Here is a 16,303-nt window from a genome sequence, read left to right as displayed (position 1 = left end):
CATTTAGTCATGATGCTGTGGGCAATATTCATTATCTTCTTATTTTACAGTTACAATCCTTTAAATAGATAAGTAAAAATGTAAATAAAGCTAATTTTTTTACATTATATGTGGGTATTTTCATCTTATATATATGTATATAGCTATATATGTGTGTTTACGTATATATATATATATATATATATATATATATATATATATATATATGTATCTATATACACATATATTTATATATATATATATATATATATATATATGTATATAGATACATATATATAATATATATATATATATATATATATATATATATATATATATCGAGCTACAATGTCCTTTAATATCTAATTCGCTCTACCTCGGAATTAATATATTTTCATATATTCTTAACCCAAGGGGAATTTTTTTTCGATAATAGACTTACCTGAATCGGGGCGCGAACCAGGCAAGTCTATTATCGAGAAAAAATTCCCTTCGGTTAAGCATATATGAAAATATATTAATTCCGAGGTAGAGCGAATTAGATATTAAAGGGACATTGTAGCTCGATATATGTATATATAATATATATATATATATATATATATATCTATATATATATATATATATATATATATATAGACACAAATATCACTTGATATTGGATTCACTACACTTTAGGAATAACTTATCCTGAATTATAATAATAATTGACATATATATATATGTGTATATATATACATACGTATACATTATTATATATATATATATATATATATATAATATATATATATAATATATATACTATATATATATATATAGAGAGAGAGAGAGAGAGAGAGAGAGAGAGAGACAGAGAGAGAGAGAGAGAAATATCACTTGATATCGAATTCACTAAACTTTAGGGATAACTTACCCTGAATTATAATAATAATTAACATATATATATATGTATATATATAATATATGTATATATATGTGTGTATGTATATATATAAATGATATAGCTCGTGGATCGCTCCCAGCTCTCCGCCAATCCAACCAGTTGTAGTAAATGTCTATAGTACTTGGATTAAGCAAAGTGCTACTAGGGCTCGCAGCCCCACCCCTTCTGATTCTCCAACAAACTGGAACACTGTATTTCCGTTACTCATCAATCAGGTCATTAAAAGCTAATGGCAAAGGCGAGTATTGAATATAGAAAGGGAATTTTATCACGACCATACACACACACACACATACACATACACACAGCACTTCACGTCTCTTAAGTGGTCTTTTGAAATAGTTGATTGATTACAGTCTTTTCGTGTCACAAGTTTGTCAAGTGTTTGTGCGCTCGACATGTGATATTTTTAATGGCGTTTACATTCCGGTGTAATTAGTAAGTATATCCCGTGTTTAATTTTTTCTGGCTTTCGGTCGAAATTGCCGACGTCTCTTTATTTATTTCTTCAGACTTTCTGATTCGAGTTGGTTGTCAGTTCTCCTTTCTTATGGACATTGATGTTTTTAGCTGTAATTTTTTTTTAGTCGAAAAACCTTAAGTCCCCCATTTTTTCTAGAGTTGCTGGATCGAGTATGTGCTATAATAAGTCGAACAGACTTTCGATTTTCCTTGTTTATGAACATCACTTTCTAATTATTTCATTGTTGTTCTGATAACAACCGTTTTGCTAAGAAATTCACAATCCCTTGATAAACTGTCACGTAATACAATTTATATAATAAATTGTATTCATATGCAATTAATACAATTACTAGAGTTTTGTGGGTTTGTATTTCATAACAAAAGGTTTTATTTTTTTAACGAACGAAAATGAAATATTTTTAGGTCACACACATTCGTTTTTTTTTTTGTCTACATATTATGGTAATTGGGAATCTCTCTTTTCCTCCATCATCCATTCCTCTGATCAGCTGTTCGTTAATGGTGATCAGTAGGTCTCATTCACTGTAATTAATTCGAGAATGTAGGTCCCCTTCCAACTTTTAATTTCCATAACCACATATCTGAAATATCAGGTCAAAGTCGCTTCCCAAGGTCACTGGGGTAACTCGCTATCCTCTGTATTCTCGTGTATAATTTGTATTTATGTTACAGTGTGTATGTTGATTAGTTTAAGAGAAATTCAAGCGATGTGATTATCTTTACCTTGATTTACCATCACTTTTCTGAATTGATTCATACTTTGTATTACAATATGAGAACCTTTCCTAAATGTAGGCCTAATGCTCTTCCTTGTTTTCCAACAGATTATTCGTCAGATTTGTAGCGAGAAACGAGAGTGAGTTTGACTTATGACTGGTTCCCGAAAGAGATAAATGTCTAATTCACCTCATGATGTAGTCATAAGCGCCTCCTTTGTGTCGAGACGAAGACAAAACTGGGTGTGAGAGATTTTTTTTCCTCCTTTCGACAATATGTGGCAATCGGCGCCCAGCGTGGCTTGTCAACCTGTCATTGGTTATTAGCATCGATATTCGATGTACCAGGAATCTAAATAGCTGGCTTTTAGTATCCAGAGCGAACAGAGCTAGTGCATACTTCTGGCTTTAGTATCCAGAGCGTTCGAACTGACCTAGTGCAAACTTCGTATCAGCCATATTCCCCCACTCGAACTCTATCGCGTCGTTCTGAAACTTGAACGCGCTTACTAGTACCTCAGACACCGATATATATACATATATATATACATATACATTCCGCCAAGTCTTATATATAAACATTTGTGACAACGGCTCGCGCCAGAACTGGTCGCCTGTGAAGCGTCCCTGTGACCCAAGTCAAGTCTGTGCCATTGCGATCATATACTGCTACAACAGCACAGCAGTCTGGCCTGACCGCCTTCCATACGACGAACTTGGTGGTCTACGTAGAGAGAGGCGCCCCCTGGCTGAGCAGCCATGACAGTCAACTACACGCAGAAGGTCTCCGACTGCAAAGGGTTTGGTTCCTTCTGGAGACTCCTCTTCAGGTAAGGAGGATGGGTGTCCTTCAGGTCTCGCCTCGGATTTTGTGAACTACTTTGAATGTCTGGTTATTAGCGGTGAGAGAGAGAGAGAGAGAGAGAGAGAGAGAGAGAGAGAGAGAGAAACTGTGCATAAGGTAATACTTACTTTAAGAATAATGTGCTCTGTTATTTTGTGTTTACTAAAAATACTTAAATTACCTTTACGACTCCTTCCAAAGGATTTATATTATATTTTTATATTATATTCCATATTAATAAAAGTGTTAAGACGAAAGCATCCTTCGTTACTAATACTATTCTCCTTGCATTATAATACATTTTTATGTAGTTATTAATTTATTAATATGTTTTTCCTTTTTTTTCGATAAGTGAGATCTCTCCTTTCTGTATTTTCCCTCTTACTTCTTCCTAATGAAGACGGTATTCTTTGGAAGGTTGAATTCCTGGTCAGTGGACCCTGTGGTAGCCTTGTTCCATATGAATAGGTTTCATCTTCTGAATATAATAATAATAATAGAATAAGATTAAACCTTCTTTTTCCTTCCCGGGTGACAGTAAGGGAAAAATAATGCACCCACCCACCCCATGCAAACTGGTTTGTCCGCCCTGGGTGGGCGGGGTCAGTAAGTAAGGGAACGGGAGGGTTACGGGGAGACATCCAATCCCCTTCCTTCAAACCCATTTGTCCACCCTCAGTTTCCAGATTCCAAGAAATTAGCGATTCCTCCACATGTAGTACCTAGGTTCCAACTTCTTATATGACCTGTGTAGAGTAATTGCTACTGCCCTGGACTCGGTCCCGTACGTGAGTCAGATATGTACGCTAATTGGCTTCTCTCTCTCTGTTCCTGATGCTAATGACTTCCTCTCAGACATATCGGCAGGTATTGTAGTGAAACGTATTCATTTCCATTTTCTTTTCAACAATTGAATTTAGTGTTCACTTCTTCCCAACAGATGGCGCAGAAGCATTTACATTTAGTTTTAACTTCTTCCCAACAGATGGCGCAGAAGTGTTTACATTTAGTTCTGACTTCTTTCCAACAGATGGCACAGAAGTGTTTACATTTAGTTCTGACCTCTTCCCAACAGATGGCACAGGAGTGTTTATATTTACTTTTGACTTCTCCCCGACAGATCGCGCAAAAGTGTTTATATTTAGTTTTGACCTCTTCCCAACAGATGGCGTGGAAGTGTTTATATTTACTTTTGACTTCTTCCCGACAGATGGCGCGGAAGTGTTTACAAGCTGATTTGGCCAGATACCCTGGTATACTGTTTCCTTTACTTCATTTGCTCCTTGGTCTACCGATTTGGTTTGGATGAACAGCAGAGAAGGTGGGCAAAATCTTGTATTCATTTAGACAAGATAATAAATGAATTAGTAAGCGAACTAAATGCTATGTGAAATACCTTTCTCAATATGAGAAATCTAAAGCTACACGTGCTTTGCTTAGAAGAATTTAATTTTCCAAAATCTCGTGAGAACTTCAATTGAATACGAGCAAAGCCTTGAATATTACGAAATAGACTGACTCTGTATTAATAATGAACATAAAATCCTTTTATGTTACCAGTTAATGTTGTGATATGGTACCTAGTCATATAATTACGAACATGAGCTGAAATAAACTGTTCCTGATGATGTATTGGGTTTTGGGTTGATCGGTTGATTGATAACTAATACTTTTAATTGCCCCAAACCGGATGGTCCTTTTTGGTTAGGCTATATTTTTAGTAGGTGCTTGCTTCACTGGCCAAGGCCAGTTTCATCACTCTTTCTGACCTGTGGTGTTTGAATAAGTAATAAAAAAAAGGTGGCAGAAGTATTGCGTCAAGGTATAGTAACCAAGATTTTTTTACAAAAACTACAGAAATCGATGGAAAAGTACAAGAATTTACGAGTAAGTTTATGAGTGACACCATTATCAATCTAGCCGATCTTTAGATTTCCCATCCCCCGATCATTCCAGAACCTTCGAGCAACTCTCCCTCTACTGCGACTACTTCAGGAACCTCATTCCAATCTCCTTCGTCCTGGGCTTCTATGTCAGCGTCGTTGTCCAGCGATGGTGGGAACAGTACCAGTGTATTCCTTGGCCTGACTACTTCGCCATACTCTGCACGTCCTACATCAGAGGCAGGGTTAGTAACTCATGGAAGACACAGGTAGATCCATTCTAAACAAACAGGTCCCATTACAGCCACCAACTACATGTAGTTAATGACCTTTGATGGTTTTAATTTATTACCAGAAGGTATCTGATAGAATCCACAAAACAATAAAATGGAAAGTCTTCCATTTGTACCTGGATTACTACTGTCTCATGATAGGGAACCTGGTCAGCTTTTAGAAAACAATCACTTCCAAATGATTTCTCTTATGTTCCATCCATACGAGGGTTAGGTCAGTGACCTGTTAGGCTCACAACGTGCCGTTAGAATGATTGACACATCTTCAAAGAAAGTTTGAATCATTTAATTCATTTTCACAGGCCTCAAATTCATTTGAGAGTCCCTAGAAATGGGATTTCTATTGTATCAAAAAAGCCTTTATAATTTCCTTCAAGGATGTTATGAAGCTGAAGTAAATTAGAATACATACTTAGAAAATTTATCTTTTAAGGTACTGCACTGCTGGAAATGTCATTCCCCAAGAATTTTGGTTGACACGAATGTACAGAACGGGGTAAAATAGAATAAGTTTTTTATTTATGCTGACGTAGTATTTATCTCCCATTTCAGGATGGCCCGCCGAAGCTCCTAAGGTCAACTTTGCTCCGATACGTCATGTTGAGCATTGCAATGTTATTCAGCAGGATTTCTGGAAAGGTCAGGAAGAAACTGCCAAACTTGAAGTCTATCTTAGATGCAGGTAAGATGTCTTCTTGTCTTCAGTCTTTCAATGGCATGATTTTAGATGCCCACATACCCACAAGCACAAACCCATACCAACTAACTTATCTACTAACACAATCACAGAGAGCCAATCAAATTTAAAAGAAAGGTAACAACCGTTTATGACTACAACCATGAAAAAAGGTAAGGGGGACGAAAGAATTTTTTCTCTATGATCATGGTTGATTTCAAAACAAATTTACTAACTTCAACAATAACGCAGTCTAAGACTGAAAAGCCCCATGGAGATTTAAGCAATTTTTACTTGAACACTCAGACCATTTTTTTCTTTTTGGTTTTTGTTATAATCTTCTTAAAGTTTTCGTCCACAATTGCGCTCTGTATATTTTTAAATATTCCATTTGGTACTTTGAACCGAGTTATTTTGGTTGAAATGTCAATGATTATAAACTTCAGTACTATAGTCGTCTTTTTTTTTTTTTTTTTTTTTTTTTATATTTGTCAAGGGTACATGACTGTTGAAGAAATGCGCATCCTGGAAAAACAAGCGGAAACATCCAACGTCCCCGTGGTCTGTGTTCCTCTCATGTGGTGTTCTATGCTGCTGGAGAAGGGCCGCACTCAGGGCTACATCATGAACGACTTTGGCATGAAGCAGCTTTTGGGAGAGCTGGGGAATATACGAGATAAATGCGGGATGGTGATGAGGTGGACTGACATCAGCATTCCTCTGGTGTACACCCAGGTAGCAACCATGGCTGTCTACTCATTCTTCTTCTTCTCCGTTCTGGGCCGTCAGTTCCTGGACCCAGCACAAGGTTATGATAACAGAACGATCGATTTCTTTGTCCCCATCTTCACTCTGCTGCAGTTTTTCTTCTACATGGGATGGCTCAAAGTTGCCGAGTCACTTGTCAATCCTTTTGGCGAAGATGACGATGATTTTGATATGGATCAGCTCTTGGAGAGACACACTGAGGTGAGACAGACTATCTAGAAGTCAGGCTATACCATATTTGTAGAGGAAAAAGGGATAGAATGATAATCATGTTCAGAATGCGTAGTTTTCCTTCTCCTCACCTGTCATATCTAAATTAGGCTTTGATGTTTAATTTCCCCCAATATTTTAGTTATTTCTCATTTCTGCGGATCCATACTTGAGGAAATTTGTAGTGTCTTTCCTAATCATTCATATTGATGATTTCTACTTCCAGATGTCATACCTGTTGGGTTACGTCACCCCAACAGAAATTCCCTCGATGGTACAAGACCTAAACAACATGGTGCTGCTCGAAGGCAGTCAGATAGATAAAGGCAACGGAGGGACGGGAGGCTACCAGAAGCACAATGAGTGTTCCATCCCGAACTCCTGCTCCATCAAGTTAGGTATCAACGGAAAATTACCCAAAACAGCCACCCTTCAGCCAAGAAGAAGCTCCACAACCAGCAGTCATCAAGTGAAGCCAACGACACTGCTAACCAGTCCCTCAGGCACCTTGAAGCCGACTGCCACTGCTACGAGGATGCCTAGCTTGTCACCCAGCATCGAGGCACTCAACAATATCCAGCAACCATCTATGGGGTCCATTTTGACACCAGAGGTGGCGTCTGCTGGGACCAATTCCAGTATAGAGGACCCTAGTAACTCTTTCGATTTTCTCTGGGAACAGGTAAAGAGAGTTTCTTTTACATATGTTTCAGTTCCAGTATTTTGCATAATTTGCTTGCTCAACGCTAGTTTAACACAACTTTGAGAACAACTTACCTCAATATCAGAAAAGTAGAGTTAAAAAGCCCCCAGAGATTCCATTGTGTAGTTTTTAGCACCTCTAAGTCCATTGATGCAGTCTACTGATTTCCTCTCTCGTTGCCTATAGTTTGATTCAATAAAATATTCCACGCTTGGAGTATATAGTTTGAGGCGTTATTTATACATATTGTACATCTTTTATACGTTTACAATGATATATTCGCCTTTTTGTTTTAATCTGTCAGATGGAAGTGGGCAATACTTCAGACGACCAAGATTCTGCCCGAGACAACACCCCTATTCTAAGTGGGAGCTCCGGTACGTCTACGTGTCCCAAAGGATGTTTGTTTACTTACGCATGCGTGTGCTTTATCTAGATCTAGAATTTATTATTAGTGATCCCCAAGGGTTTTAGCCTTGGGGGTCACTACCTAAGAAAAATCCTAATGCCTCATGAGATCATACTTGAAAAACTTACAGAACTATGAGTCTCTGTAACTTCTTTTGACAAAACTGACCAGGGCGAAGCTGTCAGTTTAGGGATTTTATTCTAGGAAAGCAATTTCATTCGGTGATTATATTATGAGTTACCTTGTAAATCATATTTTGGATAATCTGAAAGCTATTAATCCATGAATTTATCAAAATTCAAAGTCCTTATCTTCCCATACTTGAAAAATATATTTAAAGCAGAGTATTTAAAATGTTTAAATATTTAAAATGTTTAAGTATTTAAAGCAGAGAATTTAAAATATTTAAATATTTTAAATATCTTAAATATTTAACTATATAAAATATTTAAAATATCTAAATATTTAAAGTACAATATTTAGAATATTTAAAGCTAACTCACGCATTTCATCAGGTCATCTTGAAGCCAACTCTCCCACAATCAGCTCAGCGACGACGCCGACGGAAGAGGCGGCTGTCACCTGCAGATTCCCCGAAACGCAGTCCAACTCAGGTCATCCTGGATCCGATACGATAAGGTCAGGTCATCACAAAAGCTTGAGAATCATGCCAGGTCACGCTGGAGAGAGCAAATTCGCAAAACCTTTGGGTGTGGAGGGTCGTACGAACCCGTCTTATGTGGTAGGTCAGAGATTGGCAGAGTTTTAGACACTTAATGTGCTTCGGATTTCAGTAGGTTTTGTTGGGTCAGGTGGAGGAACTAGGGTCAAGGTCAGGTGGAGGAACTAGGGTCAAGGTCAGGTGGAGGAACTAGGGTCAAGGTCAGGTGGAGGAACTAGGGTCAAGGTCAGGTGGAGGAACCAGTCAGGGTCAGGTGGAGGTTACAGGGTCAGGTGGAGGCATCAAGGTCAGGTGGAGGAACCAGCCAAGGTCAGGTGGAGGTACCAGGGTCAGGTGGAGGAACCAGCCAAGGTCAGGTGGAGGTACCAGGTCAGGTGGAGGAACCAGCCAAGGTCAGGTGGAGGTACCTGCCTGGGGTCAGGTTACTGTGACGTCTATGAGGTTTGGAAATGATTGTTGTTTTTTTTTCTGTTTCTCAAAATACCTGTTGGGGCTTTGGCGTCTTGATATTTTCTATCTGGTCTTACTTATTTCTTGTGCTCATTATTATTATTATTATTATTATTATTTTTTTTTTTTTTTTTTTTTTTTTTGCTCTATCACAGTCCTCCAATTCGACTGGGTGGTATTTATAGTGTGGGGTTCCGGGTTGCATCCTGCCTCCTTAGGAGTCCATCACTTTTCTTACTATGTGTGCCGTTTCTAGGATCACACTCTTCTGCATGAGTCCTGGAGCTACTTCAGCCTCTAGTTTTTCTAGATTCCTTTTCAGAGATCTTGGGATCGTGCCTAGTGCTCCTATGATTATGGGTACGATTTCCACTGGCATATCCCATATCCTTCTTATTTCTATTTTCAGATCTTGATACTTATCCATTTTTATTATTATTATTATTATTATTATTATTATTATTATTATTATTATTATTATAGAAAATAATGTCTACTTCTCTGTTCTTCTTATAATTTTTTTTCATCAGATTATAAGAGGAAAGAGAGAAAACTTTCTATATAAAGTGAATACCGTAGAAACAGCCTTTATTTTCAATAATAATAATAATAATAATAATAATAATAATAATAATAATAATAATAATAATAATAATATTGATGATGGTAATGGTGAGAGTCAGGAAGATGCAAGAATTAACACAAAAAGTCTAAATCAATTAATATTCAGTTACTAAGGATGGCACTACGAAATAGCATTGCATTCATTTGGCAACAGGACACTTTCTCTGCGCTAAGATTTCCTAGACACAAAACTGTCCTTGAATGAATAGAAGGATGTGGTAGAAAAATATATCTGTGTAAGCTAGTTCTGTTTAAAAAAAGGATTTTAATGGAAGAGATTTTTTTGGATTGCTTGTCTACAGCCAATATGGCGATTACATTTATTAAACTCTTAATTTTGGCAGAGGAAAAAATATTGGATTTTAAGAAGATATTTATATTCACATTCTTATATAACCTTATATTGGCTTTCACCTCACCGTTCAGCCTTCTAATAAATATTTTTAATTTGTAACATTTCCCTTTCTCTCATTCACCCACTTTCTTTCTATATTCTCTCTCCAAGTCACGTACACAATCATTTTTAGCTCTCTGTACAAGAAAACTAGCGAGATGGCTATTTGTCTGTCCCTCCGCGCACTTTCTATCCGCCATCAGATCTTAAACACTATGCTGAGGCTAGAGGGCTGCAAATTGGTATGTGGATCATCCACCCTCCAATCATCGAACATTCCAAATTGCAGCTCTCTAGCCTCAGTAGTTTTTGTCTTATTTAAGGTTAAAGTTAGCTATGGTCGTGCGTCTGGCACCTGTAGTGTAGTACAGGCTACCACCGGCCGTTGCTGAAAGTTTCATGAGCAGCTGCTGAGAATTTCATGGCCCGTTGCTGAGAGTTTCGTACAGCATTATAAGCTCTACAGAAGACTCGATGGTATCTTTTGCTTGTTGATACTGTTCTGGCATTTCACTCTTACGTTTTTCAAGCTCTTTAATGAATTGTCCTTTTTTTCTTCAACAGGACTAAAAACCAGATTCCTGACGTTTGACAGAAGAAGCCACCTCGCTTGCTCCTGAAGGGGATGATGATCTCACGAAGCCAACGGCAGAGACTTCGGCCTCTTCGTCAAACGTGTATGATAGTACTAAGTTTACTCGAGGTCACCCTAATTCCCGTATCCTTAAATTGAGGGACGTGAAGTATTATACGGTTGCAAGTGTCGTGTACATATATATAGTTTGAAATTGTTATATCATCACAAATGTTGATAAGTCTTAAGGATATTCCAGGAGACGTATTGTCACTCGCTGTTCTATACACTGTTTAGGCTAACGTAGTGCCTTTTCGAAGTGTTACTTCCTTAGATATTACAAATGAATCTTATCTAAACTTGGTAAGCCAAGCTGTGAAAAGAAGGAGAACATATGGAAACAGAAAGAAAGTATTCATTCTTTATGAATAGATTACTATATTCTGCTGCTATGTATTCAGCTCGGAGATAGAAAGGTTTATTACGAACCTAACTGTGGCCATTTATAAAGCAGGACGCAGGTGCAATTTTGTGAAAATGTTAGAAGGGTTAACGAAATACTTATACTCAAATTTATAAACTCGGTAATAGAGCGCCTCAGTGGCGTGGTTGGTATGGTCTTTGCCTGTCACTTCGGTGGCCGCGAGTTCGATTCTCGGCCATTCCATTGAAGAGTGAGAGATGTGTATTTCTGGTGATAGAAGTTAACTCTCGACGTGGTTCCGAAGTCACGTATAAAGCCGTTGGTCCCGTTGATGAATAACCACTGGTTCCATGCAACGTAAAAACACCTTACAAACAAACAACTCAATAACAGTGCTGCAAAGAGTCTTTGTTTTTGACTTTCGAAATGGAATAAGTCGTAAAAGAAACCTACCCTTCTTGCATTCCAGTGATACCAAAAGAGTTTGATCGGTTTCCCAAAATCTTTGGAACTGACCCTGATTTCTTGGTCCTTCGGTCCCTCCTCCCACAGCGCAGACGGGGAAAGAAAAAACCCCCATTCTGTAGAGCAGTGGCCTCTGGCCAACACTCAGAAGCCCAGAAGAGGGTCAGTCTTCCGAAAAAAGTGCCATGTTTCCCTTTGTGAGGTGTGGACGATCGAGTCAGTAGAATTAACTGATTCTAACGTGTTACTGTATATATAAGGTTATACGAGTTAATTATATTTGCACATGACGTAGCAATTGCTTCGGACGAAGTGAACCTCAATGTAAAGTTATCTAAACATTTTTTGTTATATCCTCCCAAGTTTTATTTTTGTTAGGATGATTTCTTAGCAGCGCTCAAATGAAAGAAAGAAGACAGAGGTGGCTTGGGGGAGCTTCTGTTCAAGAGCACCCGGTCCTGACGATTATTACTGCAGATTGAGACTGGGCGTTGAGGATTTTGTTTTATTTTTTCATTTATTGATTTTATTTTATTTATTTTTGTCATGCTTCTTATGATACACTAGACATATCAGGATAGGTGAAGCGTCCTCGCGCTAATCTCATTCCATGTGAATTTGGATAATTTTGTGAGTCGTGAAAGGCTCGTTTGGTGGTACTTGGTTTAGATGCTGCTTTGTGAAAGAAAATTAGCTATAGAAATCTATATTATTTCACAAAGGGGCCTACGTATACATATATAGGTTTCCCGTCTTTCTGTGGTTTTGTTACAAAGCTAGATTAATGATATAAATGTTTTATACGTAATGTCTTATGGTGGGGGATTTTATTATTATAATTATCATGTGAAAGTTTTACAATTATTGATAATTACCTCTTCTACCGAAGAGGACATATATGCCAAAGTGACCTTTAACAGATATATGGATTATATACTCTTCGTAAGTTTGCATTCTCATTTAGGGTGACAGATCTTTGATTCATTGTTGCAGATTTGTAAATAAAGCATTCGACTTGGATGTATATGTATGACTCGAGGCAGAAGTCTCAGTTTACCTGAAAAATCTTATCTATTTTTAGATAACGGTTTAGTGTGAAAGCTGGAAAATAAATTTATACTTTTTAGATGTAAGTGGTATCATTTTCCTTGCATGCATTGCCAGCCAGAGGGTTTATGTCATTAATATTTATAGCTTCGGATTCATTTATTGACATTTCAATATGCACGTTAATTCAGCATTTTATCACTTTATTGACTCAAGTTTGCCTCGCCACTAATTTGTAAAAAGTATTTCTGAGTGCCTTTTTTGAAGAGAGAACGGCTGCTGAAGCTGAATAACTATAAAAAAAAAATAAAAAAAAAATGTCAATTTGAAACAGAATATTCTTTTTTTTAATCCACCAAAATTAGCTTTCTAGAATAGTTACCTACTTGTTATGATGATGAAGCATATTCCCTAACTGTAACCGAGTACTGGGACCTTCCCTGAAGAAAGCGGGAAGCCATAATATCTTAAAAACTAAACCATAGAATCTTCTTTAAAATAATCTATTTAGTTTCCCAATACCATATTCTACTCGGATTACATAACTGCACTGAAACTAACCCAACCTAACCTAACCTAACCTAACCTAACCTAACCTAACCTAGGGGCATAACAAAAAAACCGGAGCTGGAGCAATACTATAGTAGATTCACATCAACCGTGCATCTGATGTCTAAGCCAGTCCCTTACGACGCTCCTGATTGGCTGTTGATAAGCCAATCACAGGGCTGGGAACTCTCATCAGTCTCTCTCGAGAGAGTTCACATAAGCAGAATGCATGTTCCACCTCTCCTGAGGGATACGTCTTTCAAAAGTATCCCTTAGGAGAGGTGGAACATATACATCCTGCCTGTGTAAACTCTCGAGAGAGACTGAGGAGAGTTTCTAGCCCTGTGATTGGCTTATCAACAGCCAATCAGGCGTGTCGTAAGGTTCAGATGCGCGGTTGGTGTGAACCTACTATCGTATACATCTGGGAGTCTAACTACACACGAATATTAGGAACAACTGTAATCACTCATTGTTATCTGAATGGTGGGCAGAAAGATATAATTAGGATGGAGGTTTGAGATGCAGGATACTAACATCGCATTAAATATTATATCTTTACGTTCGTAAATGGTTTTAGAGAGCGCTCGTTTCATCCATTCTCCACGACAGTGGAAGGTAAAGTTATCTTGATAAAAGACTGTAATCCCTTTGTTGGGTAATCAGAAACTGTCGACTTTTAGTCACTTTAGTGCAAAGAATTAATGCACGCTTTATCATTTTTGAACTGAAAATTGCTTGTTAACTTATTTTCTTCCTGATTTCCTTTATCAGAAAAATAAATAAATAAATAAATCTTTGCCCTCTAAGTGTGGCTTAGTCATTTCTTAAGACCTCCTGAATTTTTTTTTCTTTTTATTGTAAATTTATACATCCATACATATAAATAAAGATAAATGCCACGAAGGAAAAATAAACGAAGGAGTCTGCGAGATCTTTCGGCTTAAAAGCCCTTTACTGAAGCAGATACTGACAAAAATACGAGAAAAGACAATACAAGAAGGTTCGTATAACTGACAGATAGGGATTATAAAAGGATTAGTGCCTAGAATCCGACACACCTGGAAGATAAGAAACCTTCCCAAACAAGCATAAACAAAGGGTGCAATTAAAGGTTTAAGACAATCATCTCAGATACAATCTCCAGACAATTAAAGGATTATAGGTGACAGCTATACGGAACCTGGTAAACAAAAACCATATTCACAAAACATGACAGACATACATTAACAAATAAAACATTTTTAAATAAACTCTAATGCAAACTGATTTTTTATTTCAAGTCATAATTAATTATATTTGAGGTCATTCTTAAACATGTTTACAGATACAAGGTCTAAATGAAAAAGGCCACGACTAACATTGAAATTACAATGAAAAGTAAGTTGTATTAAAGCAGATTCTAAAAGATTTCGTGATAAGACATCTCTTGACCGTGCAATTACTGAACTGTCAATCCAATTATTCGGTGGTTGTTTTCACTTAAATGAATAATAATGCCATTAGATTTTTGCCCAGTTTTACAGAGTAATATGTGCTGGCTTAGCCTTACTTCTAAAGCCCTTGCTCGACTGTCCGAGATAGAATGAGGGACAATCCATACATGGAATTTTATATATTATGTTGTTGCTTTCTCTGGGGCCATTTTTTATTAACATTCTTTTAGTGTGTTATTATAGGAAGAAACAAGGTGATTAAAAGCTTTTAACAATGGTTTAATGGTTTCAAATCCGTTAAAATAAGGCAAACTGAGAATGTTCTTAGAATTTTCTTTCTGTGTGTTGTTTTCAGTATAAAACTTTTATTTTTGTGGGCTTTATTATAACAAATGTCTAATATATGTGAAGGATAGCATAAATCTTTCCCTATTTTTCTTATGTATTCAAATTCTTGATCCAAATATTGTGGACTGACCAATTCGCAATGCTCGTAAAAACATAGAGGAAAAAATTGATATTTTTATTTTTATTAAGATGGTGGCCTGAAGAAGAAATGACATAGTTAAGTGTTAGTCTGGTTTCCTATAAATACTGAATTTACATTGAAATGGTTCTCTATGTATCAAAACGTCTAAGAAAGGGAGGCAATTGTCTTTTTCTAATTCTAGAGTAAACTTAATCGATGGTACCTGGTTATTTAATTTAGAGAGTAAATCATTTACATCAATACCGACAGGAAGGAAAAACAGCTTAAACATCAATTCTAACGTAACGATACCACTTTACAGGAATATGAATGATATTAGGTAAGTAGCGTTTTTCGAAGAATTCCATATACAGGTTTGAGAGCATATGGAATTCTTCGAAAAACGCTACTTACCTAATATCATTCATATTCCTGTAAAGTGGTATCGTTACGTTGATGATTGTTTTAGCTGTTCTTTCCTGTCGGTATTGATGTAAATGATTTACTCTCTAAATTAATAACCAGGTACCATCGATTAAGTTTACTCTAGAATTAGAAAAAGACAATTGCCTCCCTTTCTTAGACGTTTTGATACCAATAGAGAACCATTTCAATGTAATTCAGTATTTATAGGAAACCGACTAACAACTTAACTTATGTTCATTTCTTCTCAGGCCACCATCTTAATATAAAAATATCAATTTTTTCCTCTATGTTTTTACGAGCATTGCGAATTGTCAGTCCACAATATTTGGATCAAGAATTTGAATACATAAGAAAAATAGGGAAAGATTTATGCTATCCTTCACATATATTAGGACATTTGTTATAATAAAGCCCACAAAAAGTTTTATACTGAAAACAAAACACACAGAAAGAAAATTCTAAGAACATTCTCAGTTTGCCTTATTTTAACGGATTTGAAACCATTAACCATTGTTAAAAGCTTTTAATGTCAACCTTGTTTCTTCCTATAATAACACACTAAAAAGAATGTTAATAAAAAATGGCCCCAGAGAAAGCAACAACATAATATATAAAATTCCATGTATGGATTGTCCCTCATTCTATCTCGGACAGTCGAGCAAGGGCTTAGAAGTAAGGCTAAGCCAGCATAAATACTCTGTAAAAACTGGGCAAAAATCTAATGCATTATTTATTCATTTAAGTGAAAACAACCACCGAATTAATTGGATTGACAGTTCAGTAATTGCACGGTCAAGAGATGTCTTATCACGAAATCTTTTAGAATCTGCTTTAATACAACTTACTTTTCATT

The 16,303-nt window shown here is 36.7% G+C and overlaps 1 protein-coding gene across 6 annotated transcripts in view; it reads left to right on the top strand.

Moving 5' to 3' along the window:
• Positions 1–12,652, top strand: part of LOC135210278 (bestrophin-2-like) — a 93,676-nt gene extending 81,024 nt beyond the window's left edge. For 4 of the 6 annotated variants that reach the window (XR_010313486.1, XR_010313483.1, XR_010313485.1 and 1 more), the window contains exons 2-10: positions 2,233–2,954; positions 4,179–4,289; positions 4,925–5,096; positions 5,697–5,826; positions 6,317–6,789; positions 7,025–7,480; positions 7,806–7,878; positions 8,426–8,747; positions 8,823–9,128. Coding sequence is in view for 2 of the 6 variants with exons in the window: in XM_064243150.1 (XP_064099220.1) it covers positions 2,884–2,954; positions 4,179–4,289; positions 4,925–5,096; positions 5,697–5,826; positions 6,317–6,789; positions 7,025–7,480; positions 7,806–7,878; positions 8,426–8,652; positions 10,625–10,630 (1,719 nt within the window). In the remaining 4 variants the exon portion in view is untranslated. Of the gene's footprint in view, positions 1–2,232; positions 2,955–4,178; positions 4,290–4,924; positions 5,097–5,696; positions 5,827–6,316; positions 6,790–7,024; positions 7,481–7,805; positions 7,879–8,425; positions 8,748–8,822; positions 9,129–10,624 lie in introns of those variants that run through there. The other 2 variants (XM_064243151.1, XM_064243150.1) reach the window with 2 other exon arrangements.
• Positions 12,653–16,303: the final 3,651 nt, after the last annotated feature.

The sequence above is a fragment of the Macrobrachium nipponense genome, chromosome 39 (genome assembly GCF_015104395.2).
Source record: "Macrobrachium nipponense isolate FS-2020 chromosome 39, ASM1510439v2, whole genome shotgun sequence".
NCBI classification, from domain to species: Eukaryota; Metazoa; Arthropoda; class Malacostraca; order Decapoda; family Palaemonidae; genus Macrobrachium; species Macrobrachium nipponense.
Note: the sequence above shows the minus strand (reverse complement) of the source record. Positions and strands in the feature narration are given on the sequence as shown.